We start from the raw sequence: 22,979 nt of genomic DNA on the forward strand, positions 1-22,979 counted from the left end.
GGAACATCCTAAGAAACATATTAAAGCCAACTTGACAAAAAACCAGTTGGCCTTTGATAGACATGGCAGCGTAGAAATCGCAAATTGTGTTTTCCAACTCTCCAACATGACACTCGCACGAAATTTTTTCAACTGGACAAAGCTAGATCGAAATAACATGCAAAATTTTCAGAGCTAGAGTGTATTTTTCGATATTTAGTGAATATTTGAAAATCAAAACTAACAAGGCAACTTCTTGAAGTGACACACTCCGATTTGAACGGGACCACGATTTTTGGAAAGAGCATAGTCCAAAACCCCCAAATACAAATTTTCAGCTGGCCAAGTTCATTTTTCGATTTTTGGCGAATTTTTGAAAATTCAAAATTGACTGTTTTTGGCGATTTATGCTTTTTTTTAAAAAGTACGTACTTGATCAGTAAAAATGGTCAAAATAATTCTCAAAACTAACATTAATTACCCAAATCCAAACTTTACCATTTCCAGCCATTCTGGAGCCTCCAACGCAATTTTTCAATTTCTCCAGAATTTCTAATTTGCTCCAGAAGACGTGAATATGAAGTTGGGCAGCTGAAAATCGAGTTGTGTGTCATACTCCTCGACCTGTTTAACGAGTTGATCAACATTTGAGCCGATTTTGGAAGTGACACCTCAAGAGTGGTTTTTTGACCAGCTTTTTTCAAAATTAAAAAATCCAAAAAATCCAAAGTTTCCCGTTTGTGTGGAAGTTTTTAAAATTCACGCGAATCGCTGTATTTCTACAAGAACTAACCCCCGGAACGCAAATTCTACCATTTCCAGCCGTTTTGGAGTTAAAGTGACACCTCAAAAACCACTCTTGAGGTATCACTCTCAAAATCGGCTCAAATGTGGATAAACAGGTCTACTGTAATATACAACTCGATTTTTAGCTGGCCAACTTCATATTTACGCCTTCTGGAGCAAATTCAAAATTCTGGAGAAATTGAAAATCGCGCGGGAGGCTCCAGAATGGCTGGAAATTGTAAAATTTTGAAGGGAGGGGGGTTAGTTACGGACAAAATACAGCGATTCGCGCAAATTTCAAAAATTTCCTCACAAACGGTTATCTTTTGATTTTTTGGATTTTTTAATTTTGAAAAAAGTTGGTCAAAAAACCAATCTTGAGGTGTCACTCCCAAAATCGGCTCAAATGTAAACAAACTCGTTAAACAGGTCGAGTATAATACACAGCTCGATTTTTAGCTGCCCAACTTCATATTCACGTCTTCTGGAGCAAATTCAAACTTCTGGAGAAATTGAAAAATCGCGCTGGAGGCTCCAGAATAGCTGGAAATTGTGAAATTTGGATTAAGGGGGTTAGTTTTGGACAAAATACGGCGATTCCCGTGAATTTTAAAAATTTCCACACAAACGGGAAACTTTTGATTTTTTTGATTTTTTAATTTTGGAAAAAGCTGGTCAAAAAGCCACTTTTGAGGTGTCGCTCTCAAAATCGGCTCAAATGTGGATTAACTCGTTAAACCGGTCTGGTGTAATATACAACTCCATTTTTAGCTGGCCAACTTCATACTCACGCCTTCTGAGGCAAATTCAAAATTCTGGAGAAATGGAAAAATCGTGCTGGAGGCTCCAGAATGGCTGGAAATGGTATTTGGATTTGGGTAATTAAAATTAGTTTTGGTAGTTATTTTGACCATTTTTATTGATCAAGTACGTACTTCTTAAAAAAAAGCATAAATCGCCAAAAACAGTCAATTTTGAATTTTCATAAATTCGCCAAAAATCGAAAAATCAACTTGGGCAGCTGAAAATTTGGTTTTGGGGTTTTTAGACTATGCTCTTTCCAAAAATCGCGGTTCCGTTCAAATCGGAGTGTGACACCTCAAGAGGTTCCCTTGCAAGCCAAAAATGAGGAAAAAAAATTAAAATTTTACCAAATTTACCTAGAAAGCTGAAATTTTAAATATACTCTATTTTCAACCTGCCAAATCGATTGGAAACAGTTTCAAACCCAGCAAATTTTAAAAATTCGAAATCTCCACAAAATGTTTCAGACTGTAGTAAACCGATTTTGAAAAAAATAACGGGCTATTAGTTATGAAGGTTCAAAAAGGTAGTTGAAATCTTCAAAACGAATTTGAAACCACCTTCACTCCTGCAGTCGACTTCATAGCCTATTGAAATTAGTTTGCAGAGTAAATTTTGGATTTCCAAATCCATTTGGTGAAATTTTGGGAAATTTTAAGTTTCAAAAATCTACCGGAGGCTCCAGTAATTTTCAAAAAGTCGTTGGAGGCTTCAAAACGTCTTCAAACCCACTTGCAGTCGACTTCAAAGCGTATTGAAATTAGTTTACAGATTTTATGGAAGTTTATGGAAATTTCAAGTTTCAAAAATTTACTGGAGGATCTAAGAATTTTTAAAAAGTCACTGGAGGCTTCAAAATGACTAAAACCCGCCAGTATTTGACTTAATAGCGTGTTTAAGTTGGAGTGCAGCGTGAATTTCGGATTTCCAACCTCATCTGATGAATTCGAAAATCTGCTGGAGGCTCCAGAACTGCTCAAAACGGTTTGAAACTGTTTCCAATCCATTTGGTAGGTCGAAAATAGGGTATATCTAAAATTTCAGCTTTCTAGGTCCATTTGGTAAAATTTTGATGTTTTTCCTCATTTTTGGCCTAAATTTGATTTTCAAAATATTCACCAAAAATCGAAAAATGCACTCGAGCAACTGGAATTTTTGCTCTTTCGATTAAGCTTTGTCCAGTTCAAAAAATTTTGTTCGAGTCCAACATCGAAAAGCAAAATCTACGATTTATAATTCCTCAACTAAAAAATTTTAATGGATAATCTGGAGACAGGGGGAGGGGGGTACTTGGAACTCATTATAAGTAGGGAGGAGGTTTGAAATTCACCAAATTTTTTTAAAAAATCAGGAAACCTTCGTTCACTTTTTTCGGAGGGTGGGGGGGGGATCGGATCAAAGTGTATTCAAGTCAGAATTTTTCCATTTTCGAAAAAAAATGACACAAATTTCTGGCTTAGGTAAAATTTATTCAAATCAATGTTTCCTAAAAAAAGACTGGAAAAATGAAAAAAAATCTTAAAGAAAGAGAAAGTAAATGGGAAATTTCAAAATTCAATATAAGAATGAAAAAAGCGCAAATTTTTAAATTGGGGAGAGAAGGAGGGAGAAAGGATCAAAATTCGTACGTTAAAAAATTTTGTCATTTTTGATAAGTTTTTTTCCACTCTTAAAAAGAATTAAAACAATGTCAAAAAAATTAAATTTGAAAAAAAAATGAAAAATTTCAAAGTTTTATTGAAAAATGGGAAAACAGGGCTTTGTATAAATGTTAGCAAGAAAGTGTAATTTTTGAACAATCTCATTGGAAAAAAGCGGATTTTTTTTCAAATGTTTTATGGAGAGGAGTTGGAAGGGGTTCTCAGGGGCGCGGGGGGGGGAAGAAGCAGCCAATGAAAGAATTTCAAAGTTTGAATTGAAAATCTACACGACTTTTTTATTTTTTTTTCTGGACATTTTTGACAATTATAAAAATTTTCTATCTTCAAAAAACAAACTAGAGAAAGTAAAAAAAAAATTAAAATTCCAAAATAACAAGAATATAAATTGAAAATTTTGAAGTTTTTTTTAAAAAAAAATGGAAAAAAGGAGAGCATAGTTATCGTAAAATACGTACGTAATTTAATTATGGTTTTCGAAAGGTCACTACATGTGCATCATCACGTCCACAAAATATTTACATTTTATTTTTTATATGTTTATAATAATTTATACCTGTCATATTGCTTCGAAAATTCGTGTAAACATTACGTGACCGAAGTAACGCGTTTTGTTTTGAAGGTAGATGCCTTTCTCTTAATTTGGAACAGTGCAGAGGAAATTGAATGGTAGAAGGGAGTGGTGGGGGGGGCAGATATTTGTTTATACAGGAAGTAAATATTTCATTTTTCAATTTTTAGAAAAATTAAATAGCTCGTCCGGTCTTTATTTTGAAAAAAAATCAGAATTTCATGGGAAAGTACATATCAGATGAGTCATATGGCATATGTGATAGGAAAACCACCATATAAATTATGCTATGGTACTCGAGTAAGATAGAAAAATTATTCAGTGTATTGTTTACCTGAATAAATCAACGTAAGTTCACTGATTACGTGATGTACCAGGAAAGATGGAAAACGACAGATGACAGAATAACATAATGAATCTGAAACAAAAGCACAATTGCGCGTATTAGTTCAATACTCTGTTAAACACGAGTTCAAACGTTGAAATGAAACTTACACGGAAAGCTGAGGTTTGAATAAGTAATTTTGGTACCTGCTTTACTCGCTGATCATGTGATCATATTAGTGGAAAGTTTATTGCCATTTGATTGATGTGATGAGTTTTATTGATAACTTGCCGAGAGCTGACCAGTAATCAGAGACCAGAAGCAAGCTAAAAGTGAAGCTGGAGGCTGTAAAAAGCTGGGCGATATTTTCAAGATTTTTGGAAGCTAAAAGAAAGCTAAGCTTCATAAAATATGTGAAACCGAAGCCAGACGAAAGCTTCATAATTTTTATTAGAAGCTAAAAGGGAAAAGCTAAGCTTAATTTTTCGACCTTCTTCTCTGAAGCTGGACCTACTCATATTTTTGTAGTCATTTTGGATGAACTTTTGTCATCAAATATGACTTAAATGAATAGATTGCTCAAAAACAAGTTGATTAAAAATCTGCCATGAATCTTTAAACGATGGATATCATTTTCAAACATCCTTCTCCAGGAAATCTCCTTTTTATAATGCTTAATTTTTTTGTTCCCAAGTTCAACTCTACAACTTCACCCTATCCTATTTATATCGTAATTTTTAACCCATCCGTTAATTTTCATTTTTCAACTTGTTCAACGTTCATTAGCGAATATGATCTCGTGACATTGCACGATAATATCATCGAATAAAACTCACGTACAAATCATACTATGGACATGATATTTTGAGAAAAAAAAACTGAAATTGCTCTCATTTTTTATCTCACACCTGAAAATCACGTGTTTCGAGTCAAAGCACCGGCCGCAGATGTATCCAATGTACACACTACACAGTACACACACACCATAAATAGGAATTTAGTTATTTGCTGATAAAGCTAGTGAAAAACTAAGAGTTCAATTTCATTCGCACGTTTATAGCGTTAATTATGTAATCAACTTTACATAATTTATATTAAACTGCCTAATAAATCACGCTTTTTTGTATGCAATTGAGATAAAAAAAAGAGAAAATCTCAAGACACGAAGTTACATTGAAGTCGAAATATGCGAAAAGTAGTGAAAAACATTTAAATTTCAAGAGCAATTAATCCTCTTCAGCACTTTACACGATGTTTAAATAATGATAAAAATTGAAAGTTTACAAAACACACGAGCTTTTTTCAATATTATTTTTATTGAGTAATACAAGTAGGTACAATATAATGAACAGCCGGGAAATATTTTCAATTTTAAAATGAACACAATATATTTTTTTCAAAAAATTCGGGAAAAAGTTTATTCAACTACACGCACCGTGATTAACCAATTGCAAAAAAAAAATTTAAAAAAATTAGGAGGAAGGGATTGTGAAGGAAAAAAATATATGTATAAAAAAACATGACGCACGTTTTTACTTTTTAGCGGTTACATTTTTCTAATCTAGTCATAAAAATGAACACGTTAACGTCGGTATTAAATACTGGCATGTCAAAAAAAGGAATGTACACGGCAAATTCCAAAAAAAAAAAAAAAAAAAAACACAAAAAAAATTAGGCGTCGAATTCGCTACGTCTAAAATTCCATTAAAAAAATTTCAACAATAATATCGTCGCGTTGACGATTAACTACCTACTAATAAATCTTAATTCAATTATGAACACGAAAAAAAAGTCACACGTTTCGCTGAAAGATAACATTTGAGGTAGTCTTTTAAAAAGCCCGATGCTGTTCGGTACATCATTGAGACCTCAGGTACACGTTTAAAATTTACAAAGGTTAAAAAGTTCAAAGTTTTACGGATCCGGCCACTGCATCATTTCATAACAAATATATAGAAGTATACAAATTAAAATCATCATAACGAATATCCGTCTAACAAGGTTCAAAAAAATTTTAAAAATCAATCGTATATAAAACAAAGATGGTCGGGTTAATCTTCATCAGTCTTTTTAGGTGAGCGTTTTTCAACCTCGGCAACACATTTAGCGATTTCACGACCTAGGGCTGCTGCTAAAGGAGGCGGTACAGCGTTACCGATCTATAAAAATTATTCGTACGATTCGGTAATTAGAACAAATCGCAATGAAATACGTAGTCGTCAAATCGTACAAGAATATTACTTGTCTGTATCGATCCTGAGTAGTACCGAAAAATCTAAATTTATCAGGGAAGCCTTGCGATCGGGCTACTTCACGAACTGACACAATTCGATCCTGCTCCGGATGAAGGACTCTGCCCTGTAAAAGCGAATATCGTTTTTAATTCGACATTCGATTGAAAATACCCGATGTGATTCGGAGATTCAAAATTTCAATAAAATATTTTATTGGTTTCTTGAACACTTTGTATTTTAAACAATTTTCAAGTCATTCCGAATCATTTTTCCCACTTTTCCAATACCTAGTTGAAATCCGGTTCTCACGATATTGAAAATATCTCGATATCAGCTTACCTGTTTAGCTAAAGGATCTAAATTCGTAATAACTGTCTTGAAATGTCCGTCCCATTCGATTCTACCATAAAGTCCGCTCCAATGATGATTACGGTTTCCGGTATGAGGAAGACACCAAGGAATCAACGTATCCAATTGTCGATACTTTGGATCGCATTTTTTTCCCGCAGCGCAAGGGCAAACACCTCGCAGTTCACCGTTCTTCGATTTACCCATTTGGATGTCGTGATGAGTGTAAACCCTACATTAAATCAAAATCAGAGTACGTATTTCAATTAAAATAACACATATCCGAGCATCGACGCAAAAATGGAATCGTATTCGAGCAAAATGTACGGATCGTTTGTGAACGACATGGTTCATTCCAGATCAAATCGGCTCCGTTTTGGGTTCACCTCACGTAATTTTGAAATTATTAACAATGGATTTTAGTCCGGCATATGCCAATAGGAGTAATTGCACCCCCCCCCCGCCGATCCTTCGGGACAACTTTTTTCTTAAATGTTACATCCTAAGGAACATTTTAAAGCAAACTTGCGCAAAAAAAATTGGCCTTACTTACAAAATGGCGGTCATTTTGATTGACAGGTCAGCCGAAATCGCAGATTTTGCGTATCAACATAGGACTTGCACGAAATTTTTCAAACCTTACAAAAGTAGATCGAAAGATCATGCAAAAATTTATCACCTGTCAAAATTTCAAGTGCTAAAGTGCGTTTTTCGATTTTTGGTGAATTTTTGAAAATCGAATTTAGGCCAAAAATGAGGGGAAAAATCAAAATTTTACCAAATTGACCAAGAAAGCTGAAATTTGGGATATACCCTTTTTTTTCGACATGCCAAATCGATTGGAAACTGTTTCAACCCGTTTTGAGCAGTTCTGGAGCCTCCAGCAGATTTTTGAAACTCGAAATTCCCCCGAAATTCCATTAAATTGGAGTTGTAAAGCTGAAATTTATTCTAAAAACTAATTTCAAAACGCTACAAAGTACTGCAGGTGAATTTCAAGTCGTTTTGGAGCCTCGAGCGACTTTTTGAAAATTTCTGAAGCCTCCAGCTGTTTGAAACTTTAAATTTTCCAAAATTGTATCAAATGGAGATGGAAAGCTGAAATTTACCCTACACTCCAATTTTAACACCCTCTGAAGACGACTTCAGGTGGGTTCAAGTCATTTTAGAGCCTCCAGCGACTTTTTTGAAAACTACTGAAGGCTCCAGCAGATTTTTGAAACTTGAAATTTCCCCAACATTAATTTATCAAATGGAGTTGGCAAGCTGAAATTTACTTCGCAGACTACATGGTGGTTTCAAATGGTTTTGAAGCTTCCAGCACCTTTTAGGAAATTTCAATTTTCCAAAAAAACGCCATACAACTTTTCAAAAAGTCGCTGGAGGCTCCAAAACGACTTGAAATCCACCAGCTGTCAACTTCGTAGCGTATTGAAATTAGTTTGAAGAATAAATTTCGACTCTCCATCTCAGTTTGATGAAATTTTGGGGAAATTTAAAGTTTCAAAAATCTGCTGGAGGCTTCAGGAATTTTCAAAAAGTCGCTGGAGGCTCCAAAACGACTTGAAATTCACCTGCAGTATTTTGTAGCGTATTGAAATTAGTTTTTAGAATACATTTCAGCTTTACAACTCCAATTTGATGGAATTCTGTGGGAATTTCGAGTTTCAAAAATCTGCTGGAGGCTCCAGAACTGCTCAAAACGGGTTGAAACCGTTTCCAATTGATTTGGAATGTCGAAAATAGGGTATATCCCAAATTTCAGCTTTCTTGGTCAATTTGGTAAAATTTTGATTTTTCCCCTCATTTTTGGCCTAAATTCGATTTTCAAAAATTCACCAAAAATCGAAAAACGCACTTTAGCACTTGAAATTTTGACAGGTGATCAATTTTTGCATGATCTTTCGATCTACCTTTGTAAGGTTTGAAAAATTTCGTGTAAGTCCTATGTTGAAACGCAAAATCTGCGATTTCGGCTGACCTGTCAATCAAAATGGCAGCCATTTTGTAAGTAAGGCCAACTGTGTTTTGGGCAAGTTTGCTTTAAAATGTTTCTTAGGATGTCCCCTTTAAGAAAAAAGTTGTCCCGGTGGATCGGCGGGGGGGGGGGGGGGGTGCAATTATTCCTATTGTCATATGCCGGACTATTTTTTGAAGACCAGATTTACTCAAAATCGGTCACACGTTAATTTTGCTGGAGAATACGTTTGAAATTACACGTTGATCATCTTACAGTTTCTTCGTTTTAGAACCATCCGGTAGGGTAACTACGATGTTGGGTAAATCCCTCCAGTCGGATCCGGGTACTCTCGGTATGAACGTGATACGCTTTTCGACCAACGGATTTATAGTTTTGCTCACATGATCTCTCAGAATATCGTTCGATCTTCTCATCTAGTTAATCAGTTCAATTCGATACGATAAACGACAAAATACGTAATTAAAAAACTCGAGTCACTATTCATTTACAAAATTTTTAGAATCATACCATTCTTTGAAAATGTGTTTTTGCTTCGGCTTTGTACGACATTTCGCAATTTTCAGGATCACCTCCACTTGGTATAGTTGGCAAATCACTGATAGCGTCGTATACGCTCAGCTTTCTGTACGGAGCAGATGATTCCCAGTTCACATTAGTGGTAACCTGAAAACAATACTCGATTAGTCAGTCGTGCACATTGAAGGAAATGAAACTTGAATTTCAACTGATTTCGTACCTTTTGACCATCAACCAGAACTGTAATGGCATTTTCTTCGAAAGAATTGGTAGGTTCGGGGTACTTTGGTAAAATTTCACCGGGAGCAGCGGCTAAAATTATCGCCCTAAAAATCCTCTCGGTGAGTAAAATAACGTTGGAAAAACAACGCGAAATAATTCCAACTAACCTTCTTCTGTTCTGAGGTACTCCAAAATGTCCAGCTTGAAGTACACCGAATGTGCACTGATATCCCATTTTGAGTAAGCAACTCAAGGTCAACTTGAGCACCGTGTTCTTCTTGAAGATAACGAAGTTCCGCACGTTTTCCATGATCACGTAACGAGGCCGAAAGTAGTCAACGTACGATAGAAACGAGACGACCAACGAATTCTAATTACCAAGCTTTTTTTAATCGAATGTTCGCAAATACTCTCGCACAAGCAATCGTCATGTTAATTCGACCATAAAGAGACGGCTACCGATGTGTGATTTCGCAGCTAGGCTCGAAACTCAGCGTATACAGCGAAATCAAAAACCGTTCGGTCGAAATGACATGGAATTTGGGTGGCAAATTATTTGTCATAATTACTTTAAAGGCAGAGTACTGCCTATCGTGAAATCGGTTCATCCTGCTGAATCCTTGACAGGGTGGGCCACCGCATAACAACTCCACTTGCCCTTTCTGAGGCAAAGCTTGACCGTCTTTTCTCGTCTGGCCCTGTAATATTCATACAGCATTCGTGAGCAAAAGAAGAAAAAAATCAACTCGCGCACACTGAACGAAATAAAAAGTGGATATTCCGAGAACGTACAGTCATAATCATTTTCAATAACTTGTTACAATCATCCGCAAATACTTTCGCATTAGGATAGTTCAATCTGAAAGCGTGAGCAGCGGCATCTTCTTTTTCAATAGCCCAATGGACTTCCGCGATTCCTGCCTGATGTAAGCCTTCGGTAAGCCCTAAAAAGAAAATACGGGAAAATAACACTATCTCGATCCATTTTATCGATTACAAATCACGTCGCTAACGATACTTACCACCACATCCGGCAAATATATCCAACGAATGCAAAGGCCTCGACAGAGAAGGCCACGGCTTCGGAATTTCTTCGATAATTCTCTCCAACGAATTAGACTTGGGACGGATTCCGTTGCATTTAACGTCTCGAGTCGTCATTTTAGGAGCTGGAACGAATTTCCTTTCCTTGGGAATGTATTCTTCTTCGTAGTAGAACCTATAGGGACCTCCTCTAGTCCATTCATCGGCAGTACACGATAAATTTCTCGAATTAGCCACGTAACATTTTCCTTCTACTTCTGAGAACGGCACAACGCATTCTAAACGCAAATAACGTAATGTAAATTAACACACTATACGCTGCGATGGTAAAGCGCCACGAACGTTCAAATTATGAAAATTATCGCACCTTCGTCCGTCCAATAAACTAAATTCAAGTCCAAGTGTTTCATAATATGCTCGTCTAAATGGGTATTCTCAGGTCGATAAAGTTTTTTCACGATCAACGTGATATTCTCGGGATTTCTGGTTCTTTTAGTCGATTCAATTGACATAATATAACCAATATCAAATGGATGCACATCTTCGATGGGCCTGCTGTACCTCCTTTCTTTGTCTTTTCTGTAATGTTCCGGATAACGTTCTTCGTCAACCTAAAATTGAAAAAAAAAATCAGCATCACATTGTCTCGCAACGAGTTATACGTGATTGAAAATCTTTCTCACAGTTTTCAAGGTGTTAATTTTCTTGGGTTTGTTATTTTCTTTGCCTGAGAATAGTGTGCCGGATTTAATGAAAACACAACTTCCTACTTTGAACTCTTCTTTTCGCCAACGTAACCATTTGTAAGAGTACTAAAAAAAAAAACATAGTTTCGTAAAATAAAACGTAAGGCAGCATATTTGAATGAATTTTTTTTTTCTAATGTAAAATTGACCGTACTTTGCTAATAGTTTTATTGTACTCGGGATTGGCATCCAGCATCGGCTTTTCCGATAATTCCTTCTCAACATTACGTTCACAGTATGTACAATGATCGATCAGCCTGCAGGTGCAACACAAAACAAATACATACAAATGAAATCTCAACATCTATCGTGAAATAGCATATAGAAGAGTATAAAGTACGCAAATTGTACCTGTTTTCAGAACTGACTTCTATTACATCTTCAAATCTACCAAACGTTGCATCAAATCTGAAATTAAAATTGAATCGTAACGTTTAAAATTTGAAATAAACCTCGTTGAATTTTAGCTTTCCATGCCAATTTAGAGAGGAGGGACACAAATTTTTCTTTCAACGTCAAAAAATACAAACTCTCCAATTTCTCTTCCCTTTCAAGGCTCATACACAATTTTTCCAAATAAAAGTAACCTAAAAAAACAAAAAAGCTCGAAAAAGTAAAGCCGAAATTATTGTTTTTACCCCATCCTCAACATCATGAGTCGATTACTGATGTTTTCAAACCGCTGTGAAGCCTCCAATGGATTTCGAGTTTTCCATAATTATTTTTTTACGCCAAATTTGAATTTTTAAAAATTTTCCAAAAATTGAAAAATCAATTTCACTACCTGAAATTCTATTTTGGAGTCCTCTATCGATTCCCCTTAGTCGGGGAGCCCACTTAAGGATAAATTGCACCCCCTCCCCCGTCGAACCTCCGGGGCAACTTTTTTCTTAAAGGGGGAGTCCTAAGGAACATTTCTAGCCCTTGTACTCAGAAAAAAAAGTGGCCCTACTTACAAAATGGCGGCCATTTTGATTGACAGGTCAGCCGAAATCGCAGATTTTGCATTCCAACATAGGACTTGCACAAAATTTTTCAAACTGTACAAAGGTACATCGAAAGATCAAACCAAAATTCATCACCTGTCAAAATTTCAAGTTCTAAAGTGCGTTTTTCGATTTTTGGTGAATTTTTGAAAAATCAAATTTAGGCCATAAATGAGGGAAAAAATCAAAATCTTACCCAATTGACCAAGAAATCTGAAATTTGGGATACACCATATTTTCGACCCACCAAATCGATTGGAAACCGTTTTAAACCGTTTTGAGCAGTTCTGGAGCCTCCAGCAGAATTTTCAAAGTCGAAATTCCCACAAAATTTCACCAAAATGGAGTTGGAAAGCCGAAATTTATTCTGCAAACTAATTTCAATACGCTACGAAGTCAACTACAGGGGGATTTCAAGTTGTTTTGGAGCATCCAGTAATTTTTTGAAAATTACTGGAGTCTCCAGGAGATTTTTGAAACTTTAAATTCCCTAAAAATTTCATCAAACGGAGATGGAAAGTCAAAATTCATTCTGCAAACTAATTTCAATACGCTACGAAGTCGTCTGCAGGGGGATTTCTAGTCGTTTTGGAGTCTCCAGCGACTTTTTGAGAGGTCATGTGGTGTTTTTTGGAAAATTGAAATTTCCAATAAGTAGCTGGAAGCTTCAAAATCATTTAAAACCATTTGAAACCACCATGTAGTCGACTTCATATCGTATTGAAATTAGTTTTCGAAGTAAATTTCAGCTTGCCAACTCCATTTTGGTAAAATGTTGTGGGAATTACAAGTTTCAAAAATGTACTGGAGGCTCCAGTAATTTTCAAAAAGTGGCTGGAGGCTCCAAAATGATTTGAACCCACTCGAAGTAAGTCGTCTTCAGAGGATGTTAAAATTGAAGTGTAGAGTAAATTTCAGCTTTTCATCGCCATTTGATGAAATTTTTAGAAAATTTAAAGTTTCAAAAATCTCCTGGAGGCTCCTGGAACTATCAAAAAGTCGCCGGAGGCTACAAAACGACTTGAAATTCACCTGCACTACTTCGTAGCGCATTGAAATTAGTTTGCAGAATAAATTTCAGCTTTACAACTCCATTTTGGTGAAATTTTGTGGGAATTTCGAGATTCAAAAATCTGCTGGAGGCTCCAGAACTGCTCAAAACGGTTTAAAACTGTTTCCAATCGATTTGGTGGGTCGAAAATAGGGTGTATCCCACATTTCAGATTTCTTGGTCAATTTGGTAAGATTTTGATTTTTTCCCTCATTTATGGCCTAAATTTGATTTTTCAAAAATTCACCAAAAATCGAAAAACGCACTTTAGAACTTGAAATTTTGACAGGTGATAAATTTTGGTTTGATCTTTCGATCTACCTTTGTACAGTTTGAAAAATTTTGTGCAAGTCCTATGTTGGAACGCAAAATCTGCGATTTCGGCTGACCTGTCAATCAAAATGTCCGCCATTTTGTAAGTAGGGACACTTTTTTTTTGAGTACAAAGGCTAGAAATGTTCCGTAGGACTCCCCCTTTAAGAAAAAAGTTGCCCCGGAGGATCGACGGGGGGGGGGGGGTGCAATTTATCCTTTAAAGGGCTCCCCGACTACCTTTGATCAGTTCAAAATTTTTCTGCCGGTTGGATCAAGTTTTCACCTTCAAATATTTTCTGTCAATTCGATTCTTACTTCGACTGTTTAGACCTTGCCCTTCTAGAAATTTTATTACACGCGAATTTTGGGTCAGGCCAGCCACATTCAAATCCTTCAAAGTCGATTCCAAGCCAAGTTTAAATACCGAATTTGAGCGAATTTCGTGGTGATGACTCCAGCTCAGGTGTTTTCAATACATCAGACATACATTAAACCGATAAAAATGTGCCTCTGAGACCGCCAAAAATATTTTTTGTATGGACTCCTCCCCCTTTTCCTTTAAAACTGAAATCCAAGCAGAAAATTTTCCAGCTTAATACGTTAATACAATACAAATGTCTATCAACTCACAGCTTTTGATAGATGTAAGAATTTTCATCGCTCGATGCAGACGAATTTTGCCATTCGTTAAACGAACCATTTCCTGCATGTACCCAGGTTTCATGTTTAATAGGAAGGTAGGTTACTGTGACTTTATTCTCGATCATAGAGAGGGGTAAATCTTCGCAGTCGTATGTGTCAAACAATTCTTGCTGATTACCGATATCTCCAAGAAGCGTATCCGTGCTGTTTCTGCATATTTGCAAAACAAAACACTAATGAGAAATGCAGCTTAAAAACGAAGGAATAACGAGAATACTCGTAGGATTAGAAAACTTACACGAGCCAATGAATATGGAATAACTTTTCGTCCTCTTCTTCCCACATGTATATCACTCGACCGATCTGATTCGTCGAGTCGTAGTGTTCCCCGATGCTAACAAAATCATCAACGTGAACCGACAGATCCGAGACCATCGCTTCTCTAAATTCAAAAAAACACGACAGTTAATTAGCGCGACGATGAAAACATAATCTCGATAGCGGTATAGAGTGGCTGGTGTTCTTTTTTACTTGAAATAAAAACGATCATCTTGAACCAGGTCCGCTTCACCGATAAATTTGACGCGGACATTCGAGGATCCACCGTTTCGAAAAGTGTACTTGCCTTTTCTCTGAGAATGGGGGAAAAATGAACGTAGTAGTGAAAGAGTTGAGATAAAAACCATACGAGAATTCCTTTATGGACTTACTTTTATAGGTTTTTCCTTCGATTTTATACTTTTAACATATTTTTTGATCATGTCATCCGTCCATAATTCTAATGAAATAGAAAATGGCTTGCCATAGGCTCCGTTCAAAGCGGTGTTTCCGTTATCATTTTCCGGCTCAATTTTATCTAAAACAACACGCAGTTCTTTGAGTAGAATCGGCCCGTTTGTGGATTCGAAGCTTGTTCTATCCAAAACGTTGGGATTTTTACGTGGCAGTAAATTATCAGCAACTATCAAAGTGTGACCGATTATATCGTCTTCCTTAATGCCGTTGATTTTGAATAATCCGTTCTTCAACAAGTTATCACACCTATTCAGCAATACGCAACATTTTTTTATCTACATTATAATGAGGGAAAAACAAACAAAAACAAAAAAAAATTATATTTCAACGCAGTAATTAGCCAACGAATTTGAATTATGTACGACAACGTGTTAGAATATCATAAGAGTGCAGTGGAAAAATACAAGTAAACCGCATTTTAGTTCATGATAGAAGCATAAAATTTGGTATGAGACGCTAGGAACCCAAAAAATTTGAGAGGGGTTCTCCAAACCCCATATAAGGGAAACAAAGAGTAAGAGATTCCAGAGAGACAGAGGCAGGCTCTCCATTTTTCAAAATTTGATCATCTGGCCGTGGGATCATTTCACATTATTGAACCCCACTGAGTTCAAAAATGTCACTTTTTGGCGATTACCGGCAAAAAAATGATACTTTTTCCAAATTTTGGTCTTAAAATTGAGAATACGTAACCTTTTGGCATGTAGCAAACTTTTTGGCTTGATTTAAAATTTATCCAAGACAGAGCTCTTCTCGATAATTATTGGCAAAAATGCAAAAATTTTGAGAAATTATTGGAAAAAATTGTGATTTTTAAGAATTTTATGCAGAAATATCCGGCATATGACAATAGGAGTGATTGCACACCCCCCCCCCCCGCCAATCCACCCGGACAACTTTTTTCTTGAAGGGGACGTCCTAAGGAACATTTTAAAGCAAACTTGCCCAAAAAAAAGTTGGCCTTACTCACAAAATGGCGGCCATTTTGATCAACAGGTCAGCCGAAATCGCAGATTTTGCGTTTCAACATAGGACTTGCACGAAATTTTTCAAACCTTACAAAGGTAGATCGAAAGATCAAAAATTTATCACCTGTTGAAATTTCAAGTGCTAAAGTGCGTTTTTCGATTTTTGGTGAATTTTTAAAAATCCAATTTAGGCCAAAAATGAGGGAAAAATCAAAATTTTACCAAATTGATCAAGAAAGTTGAAATTTGGGATATACCCTATTTTCGACATGCCAAATCGATTGGAAACTGTTTCAACCCGTTTTGAGAGCAGTTCTGGAGCTTCCAGCAGATTTTTGAAACTCGAACTTCCCACAAAATCCCATCAAATTGGAGTTGTAAAGCTGAAATCTATTCTAAAAACTAATTTCAATTCGCTACGAAGTACCGCAGGTGAATTTCAAGTCGTTTTGGAGCCTACAGCGACTTTTTGAAAATTCCTGAAGCCTCCTGCAGATTTTTGAAGCTTTGAATTCTCACAAAATTTCATCAAATGAAGATGGAAAGCTGAAATTTACTTTACACTCCAATTTTAACACCCTCTGAAGACGACTACAGGTGTGTTCAAGTCATTTTAGAGCCTCCAGCGACTTTTTTGAAAATTACTGGAGCCTCCAGTAGATTTTTGAAACTTGAAATTCCAGTAACATTAATTTATCAAATGGAGTTGGCAAGCTGAAATTTACTTCGTAGACTACATGGTGGTTTCAAATGGTTTTAAAGCTTCCAGCTACTTTCAGGAAATTTCAATTTTCCAAAAAACGTCATACAACCTTTCAAGAAGTCGCTGGAGGCTCCAAAACGACTTGAAATCCACCAGCTGTCAACTTCTTAGCGTATTGAAATTAGTTTGCAGAGTGAATTTTGACTCTCCATCTCAGTTTTTTGAAATTTAGGAGAGATTTCAAGTTTCAGAAATCTACTGGAGGCTCCAAAACGACTTGAAATCTACCAGCTGTCAACTTTGTAGCGTATTGAAATTGGTGATGAAATTTTGGGGAAATTTCAATTTTCAAAAATCTACTGGAGGCTACAGTAATTTTCAAAAAAGTCGCTGGAGGCTCTAAAATGACTTGAACTCACCTGTAGTCGTCTTACGAAGGTGTTGAAATTGGAGTGTAGAGTTAATTCCATTTCCAGCCATTCTGGAGCCTCCAGCGTAATTCTGCAATTTCTCCAGAATTTTGAATTTGCTCCAAAAGGCGTGAATATGAAGTTGGGAAGCTAAAAATCGAGTTGTATATTACACTCGACCTGTGTAACGAGTTTATCCAAATTTGAACCAATTTTGAGAGTGACACCTCAAAAGTGGTTTTTTTGACCAGCTTTTTTCAAAATTAAAAAATCAAAATTTTCCCGCTTGCGTGGAAATTTTTGAAATTCGCGCGAATCGCTGTAGTTTGTCCTTAACTAACCACCCAAATCAAAATTTCACAATTTCTAGCCATTCTGGAGCCTCCAGCGAGATTTTTCAATTTCCCCATAATTTTGAATTTGCTCCCAAGGGCGTGAATATGAAGTTGTACACCTAAAAATCGAGTTGTGTATTATACTCGACCTGTTTAACGAGTTTATCCACATTTGAGCCGATTCTGAGAGTGACATCTCAAGAGTGGTTTTTTGAGGTGTCACTCTCGCTCCAAAACGGCTGGAAATGGTAGAATTTGCGCTCCGGGGGTTAATTTTCGAAGAAATATAGCGATTCGCGCAAATTTCTATAATTTCCTCACAAACGGTTATATCTTTTGATTTTTAGGATTTTTTAATTTTGAAAAAAGCTGGTCAAAAAAGCACTCTTGAGGTGTCACTCCCGAAATCGGCTTAAATGTAGATAAACTTGTTGAACAGGTCGAGTATAATACACAACTTGATTTGTAGCAGCCCAACTGCATATTCACGCCCTCTGGAGCAAATTCAAACTTCTGGAGAAATTGAAAATCGCGCTGGAGGCTCCAGAATGGATGGAAATTGTGAAATTTGGATTTGGGGTGTTAGTTTTGGACAAAATACAGCGGTTCGCGTGCATTTTAAAAATTTCCACACAAACGGGAAACTTTTGATTTTTTGGATTTTTTAATTTTGAAAAATGCTGGTCAAAAAGCTACTTTTGAGGTGTCGCTCTCAAAATCGGCTCAAATGTGGATAAATTCGTTAAACAGGTCGAGTATAATACACAACTCGATTTTTAGCTGCCCAACTGCATATTCACGCCTTCTGGAGCAAATTCAAAATTCTGGAGAAATTGAAAAATAGCGCTGGAGGCTCCAGAATGGCTGAAAATGGCGAAATTTGGGTGGATGGGGGGGGGGTAATATCAGTTTTAGGACTTATTTTGAACATTTTTACTGATCAAGTACGTTACTTTTTAAAAAAAGCATAAATCGCCAAAAACAGTCAATTTTGAATTTTCAAAAATTCGTCAAAAATCGAAAAATGAACTTGGGTAGCTGGAAATTTGGTTTTGGGGGTTTTAGAGTATGCTCTTTCCAAAAATCACGGTCCCGTTCAAATCGGAGTGTAACAGCTCAAGGGGTTCCCTTGTCAGCAGGGTTGAAGTACATGGAATGACCACAATAACGGCCAGATAGCCAAATTTATAAAATAGGACAGCCGAATATCCTTTCAATTTCCCCTCTGCGCCCCTCCTTTCTTTTTGAAGTATTTAAACATATCATAAGAAATTTCGTGCTTCTACCACGAAATGCAGCTAATACCCCTAAAACTACAGTTTGCACTAGGACTTGTGAGAATATTATCTAATTCGAGAATCGAATACATTACGAAAGTAACAAAAAGAACCCTTCTCGATCGAGCACGTTAAACTGCAGGTGAAACTGGTATCCAGGTAAACAGGTGACACGGACGTGTTATTTATGTGTAAATGTTGATCTACCCCAAAGACCCTTTTACTTATAACAATGTCAATAGGAATCGTGGTACATTCCAGAAAAAAACTCCCATCGTATGTTTCGATACTTACTTTAGTGTACGCAACAGGTTTACGGATATCAACAAGTGGGAAAAAAACAATTTCACATCAAAACCTCATTTCCTTCTCTTCCCTGTTCCAGTTCTCATACTACGTAAAGGGATGGAACTGGACATTTCACGAGTGTATGTTAACAAGGTTTCGCTCTCAACAAATAATTTTGTTCACAAGACGACAAAATCACTAATCGTGATTTTAAAACAAATCCATTATCAAATACATGCGATGTAATTCAACCAGAGCTCGTTAATTAAGTAAATGTTTCAAATTAAGACTCTCTATTAAGATAATTTTTGACCTATAAGGCCTACGAGGAAGCGATACTGCGCCATTCCACGTTGAAAAAATTGTGCGTATATTCTACAGGAAATAAGCCAAATCAGCGAATGGAGCGCTAAATGGTGGTTTTCGCAATTTAAAAAAAAATCTAAACAACGCTTTTTCCCCCGCAGAAATGGCCTATTCTTATCAACATTTTACATTATCATATATTTGAATAAAATTATCAAATTATTTCGTAAGTTTGGTGTCGTTGATGAATATTAAACGTTGAACTGTGGGGTTTGCTTATTTATTCGAAACACTCAGTAGTACTCATTCACGACACGTTGGAACGGTTCCAAAAATACATGATGGATTTATTGGGCGCTACATTTAGCTATTTTACTCGCTCGGCGAAATTTCTACGAATTAATAATAGTCTTCTAACGATATTAAAAATTCAAAACAAAAGTTGTAATACGACTTCGATACAGATTATAAATAAACTTACCAGACTCAAGTGATGGCTGTAACTTTTATCCATTTGCCCGGGGAAGAACGATCCGAAAACATTTTGGACTAAATTAGTCGTTGCAGCTTTAGTCATTTCATTGTTTCTTTCCACCCAGCTTCTTTTAGTTCTTTTAACAACACGGATTTTAGTCAATCTATACGAGATAACATAAGACAAAAAAGTTTTATCAAACTCGACATCAGGTACTCGTATTGTTATCTCGAGATAAGCACGTCACCTTTCTTCGAATGAAATTCCAGCCAAACGAGCTAGATGCTTCATACATTGAGCATTTACTAATTGAGCGTCTTGATTTATTACCAGATCGTAAATAGATTCAGCATGCGTCAGAAGGTCTTCTTCCGTTAATGTTGTAAATCCTGGCGGTGGCACAGTAACCTGTATACAAAAATTGTCGCATTTAAAATATGTACGGTTCTTAAATGAGTAATTTTTCCTTATCTAAACCAGATAACGTAACGTTGGTTTAAATATACATATTTAGAAAATGGCGCAGTAGTCACCTGCAACTTGGAGAGTAAATTATCGTAGGTGGATTCGTCTTCTTCAGATTCCCTTAAAAATTCGACGACCAATTTCACCATACACATTTTAAGATTGGCATCTCTTAGAAAAGGTTCGAATTTAGAATTTGGTCTCATTAGATAATAATCGGCTAATTCCGTCGATACACCCAGTATGGCCTTTTCACCGCCATCGAAACCGGTTATCCACCAGGACGTTAACGGGCCGATTTTTCGCATCGGTACACCATCTGGAAAACATTACAATGAAATAATATTACATACGAGTTGCATAACGATGAAATACGCGCGAGATTTCGACTATTCCAAACCAACTGACCGCCTATCTCGCTGTTTTCGGTGTGTATTGGTTTCGCGTATCCAGCAGCGTAAAGATCGGTTCCATTTTTGATAATGTCGTTATCGAACGAACACATGTGTTTTTTTTCATCGTACACGCTGAATAATAAAAATAAAACGGTTGAGAAACCAATTTACAGCGTAAATTATAAGGAAGAATCGTGTTCTCAGTATACGAACCAGTACGAAGTCAATTTAATTTGAGCTTTTTCTCCCTCCTCGACGACGACGTTTAGATAATCATTTTGCAAACACGTCTCCTCGTCTTGAGACTTGGGAAAGTCGTCCTCGATGAAACGATTCTGTTTCGCTTGTCTCATAGACCGACGACAATGTTTACATCTCATAGTAAGGTAATCGCTGAAAGAAAACAGGTCAAGATTGTCGTAAAAAATTCGTCGCTAACGTAAGCTGCTAAACAACGAATGAAAATCTAAATTACTCGTCGTCATCGTATCGCAATCGTTTCTCCGACGATGTCGAATCCGTAGATTTTCGTTTTCTAGATTCTCTATCTCCTCGGACATTTTCGATACTCTGCAAACTTTCAGCGAGGAAGGTTCTTCTCCTGGATCGTTTTTCTTGGGTGTAATCGGGATCGACGAAAATATCATCTTCTTCCGAGTCGCAGTCGCTGCTTCCTAGTGAACAAAATTTCGAATGCGAATTAATTAGAGAAACCCTGAAAAAGAAACGAGAAACTCACTTTTATCTCCGCGCATCCCGAGTTTTGTTGAAACGTATTTCCACAGCGAAAACACAACGGCGGTGGTAATGAAAATTCGTCAAAATTCCGAAAACCGTTTGCGATATAATAAAATGGTTATTTGAACAGGTGTTCGGTACATGCACGTGAAGTCATGAACTTTCAACCGTCATTAACGGAACAAAATACATACTTTGAATTAGGATTTTACGAGGCGATGGCGAAAAAAAAACCACGAGTTAGCGATACCCGCGTATTTAACCGGTGTCGATGTCGCGGTGCCACACAAACCTATTACACTTTTTTTAATAATAACTGAACGATAGAGCGGCAGAAGAGTGAATGCGAACGCAACATATGTCTTCTATACCCACATTAACACGAGCCCAAGTTCCGGCAGTAGTGTAATCAAGCTTCGAAAAAATACCGAAATAGACAAGTACTCGCGAACAAACAAGTGATATGAAGTGCTTACGACCGTATTGTAACACTGAAATACTGAAACAGGCAATGATCTAGTATCAATACGCCAATCATTTCACAATTTAATTAGAAATTTAAAGCACTCGGTACTTGAGTATGAAATACACATCATTGATTGTTGAAAAGAACACTGAACTGAACGGAAAAAGCTGGAAAGAGCGCCAAATGCCAGTTTTCGTTTTTTTCAGCTGTAAATGACATGCGAAGTAAATTCTTCAGGCAGCTACGTTAACAAATTAGCTCAAGGTCAGCAACCAGGGATGTCTAGCCAATGGGATTGGCTAAAGCTAACGGCTAAAGCTAAAAAAAATTAGGGCTTTGGCTAAGCTAACGGCTATTGGCTAATGTCTCTTCATTGGCTGGCTATTGGCTGGCTATTAGCTGGCTAATTTTTATAATTTTTCAAAAATCGAGTGACCCCTCTAAATACTCCTCTAAATGAGCACATTCCCATTATAGATATTGTTTCTAGTTTTAGGAAATAATTATTGTTTCACAAACGTGAATCACAATTATTCGCATTCACGCATTATTTGATTATATTCATAAACTGATTTCTCATTCATTTTCTAGAAAAACAACGATCATTGAAAAAAATTAAGAAAAAAAAATCGGAACCGCCAATGTCAAACTACTTTTTTGGTCATTTTGGTCTTTTGCTTTTGATTTTATTACGAAATTAAAAATTTTCATTTTTTAAAACATTTTTACCCACAGGAAACTCATTTACTCACCTATTTATTTTCAATTTTAGCCAATCATTGTTAGCCAAAATCAATTGGCTAAAGCTAGTGTTGGCCTGAGAATATTCTCAATGCGCATAATCTGAGAATATTCGCGAATATTCGCGAATATTCTCAAATGCTTGGAGAATATTCTCTCAAAAAAATAAAAATCATGACTTTTTTCAAAAAATTTAAAGATTTTTCTATAATTTTCACATTTTACAAGTTTGATTACTACTTTTCTTTATAAATTTCCAATTTTCCTTAATAATTTGAAACCTTTTCATGGAAAGTTTCCTATTATCTCTGAACTAAGCAATAATGTTCTAATTTTTTGAAAAGAATCTGCAGAATATGCGCAAGAAAATGCGCATATTCTTGCGCATGCGCAAGCAAAAAAAGAATAT

General features: G+C 36.3%; 1 protein-coding gene across 2 annotated transcripts; it reads right to left on the reverse strand.

Annotated features, from left to right (window-relative positions):
- Positions 1-5,465: 5,465 nt before the first annotated feature.
- Positions 5,466-21,994, reverse strand: LOC135843996 (DNA (cytosine-5)-methyltransferase PliMCI-like). Of its 2 annotated transcripts, XM_065362076.1 has the most exons (26): positions 21,365-21,993; positions 21,101-21,299; positions 20,839-21,018; positions 20,639-20,757; positions 20,299-20,549; positions 20,013-20,173; positions 19,772-19,928; positions 15,149-15,278; positions 14,919-15,064; positions 14,740-14,840; positions 14,507-14,650; positions 14,197-14,418; positions 11,566-11,622; positions 11,369-11,471; positions 11,152-11,280; positions 10,836-11,079; positions 10,447-10,746; positions 10,217-10,368; positions 9,994-10,122; positions 9,592-9,794; positions 9,423-9,528; positions 9,194-9,349; positions 8,939-9,099; positions 6,697-6,937; positions 6,365-6,481; positions 5,466-6,282 (listed from the first exon to the last, which is right to left on the reverse strand). In XM_065362076.1, the coding sequence occupies exons 1-26, from the start codon at positions 21,378-21,380 to the stop codon at positions 6,175-6,177; spliced, it is 4,032 nt and encodes a 1,343-aa protein (XP_065218148.1). In that variant the 5' UTR covers positions 21,381-21,993; the 3' UTR covers positions 5,466-6,174. The 2 variants fall into 2 exon arrangements, with proteins under 2 accessions (XP_065218148.1, XP_065218142.1); XM_065362070.1 differs by having other exon boundaries at positions 14,919-15,278; positions 21,365-21,994.
- Between the last annotated feature and the right edge of the window lie 985 nt (positions 21,995-22,979).

This window comes from Planococcus citri, chromosome 1 (genome assembly GCF_950023065.1).
Source record: "Planococcus citri chromosome 1, ihPlaCitr1.1, whole genome shotgun sequence".
In the NCBI taxonomy this organism is placed as follows: Eukaryota; Metazoa; Arthropoda; class Insecta; order Hemiptera; family Pseudococcidae; genus Planococcus; species Planococcus citri.

Bases quoted from the DNA above. Each gene is read 5' to 3' on its own strand.
- LOC135843996 (XM_065362070.1), bottom strand. The intron at 6,482-6,696 runs GTAAGCTGATAT...TCGCTTTTACAG, and splicing joins TAGATCCTTTAGCTAAACAG to GGCAGAGTCCTTCATCCGGA. The intron at 6,283-6,364 runs GTAATATTCTTG...TAATTTTTATAG, and splicing joins CTCAGGATCGATACAGACAA to ATCGGTAACGCTGTACCGCC.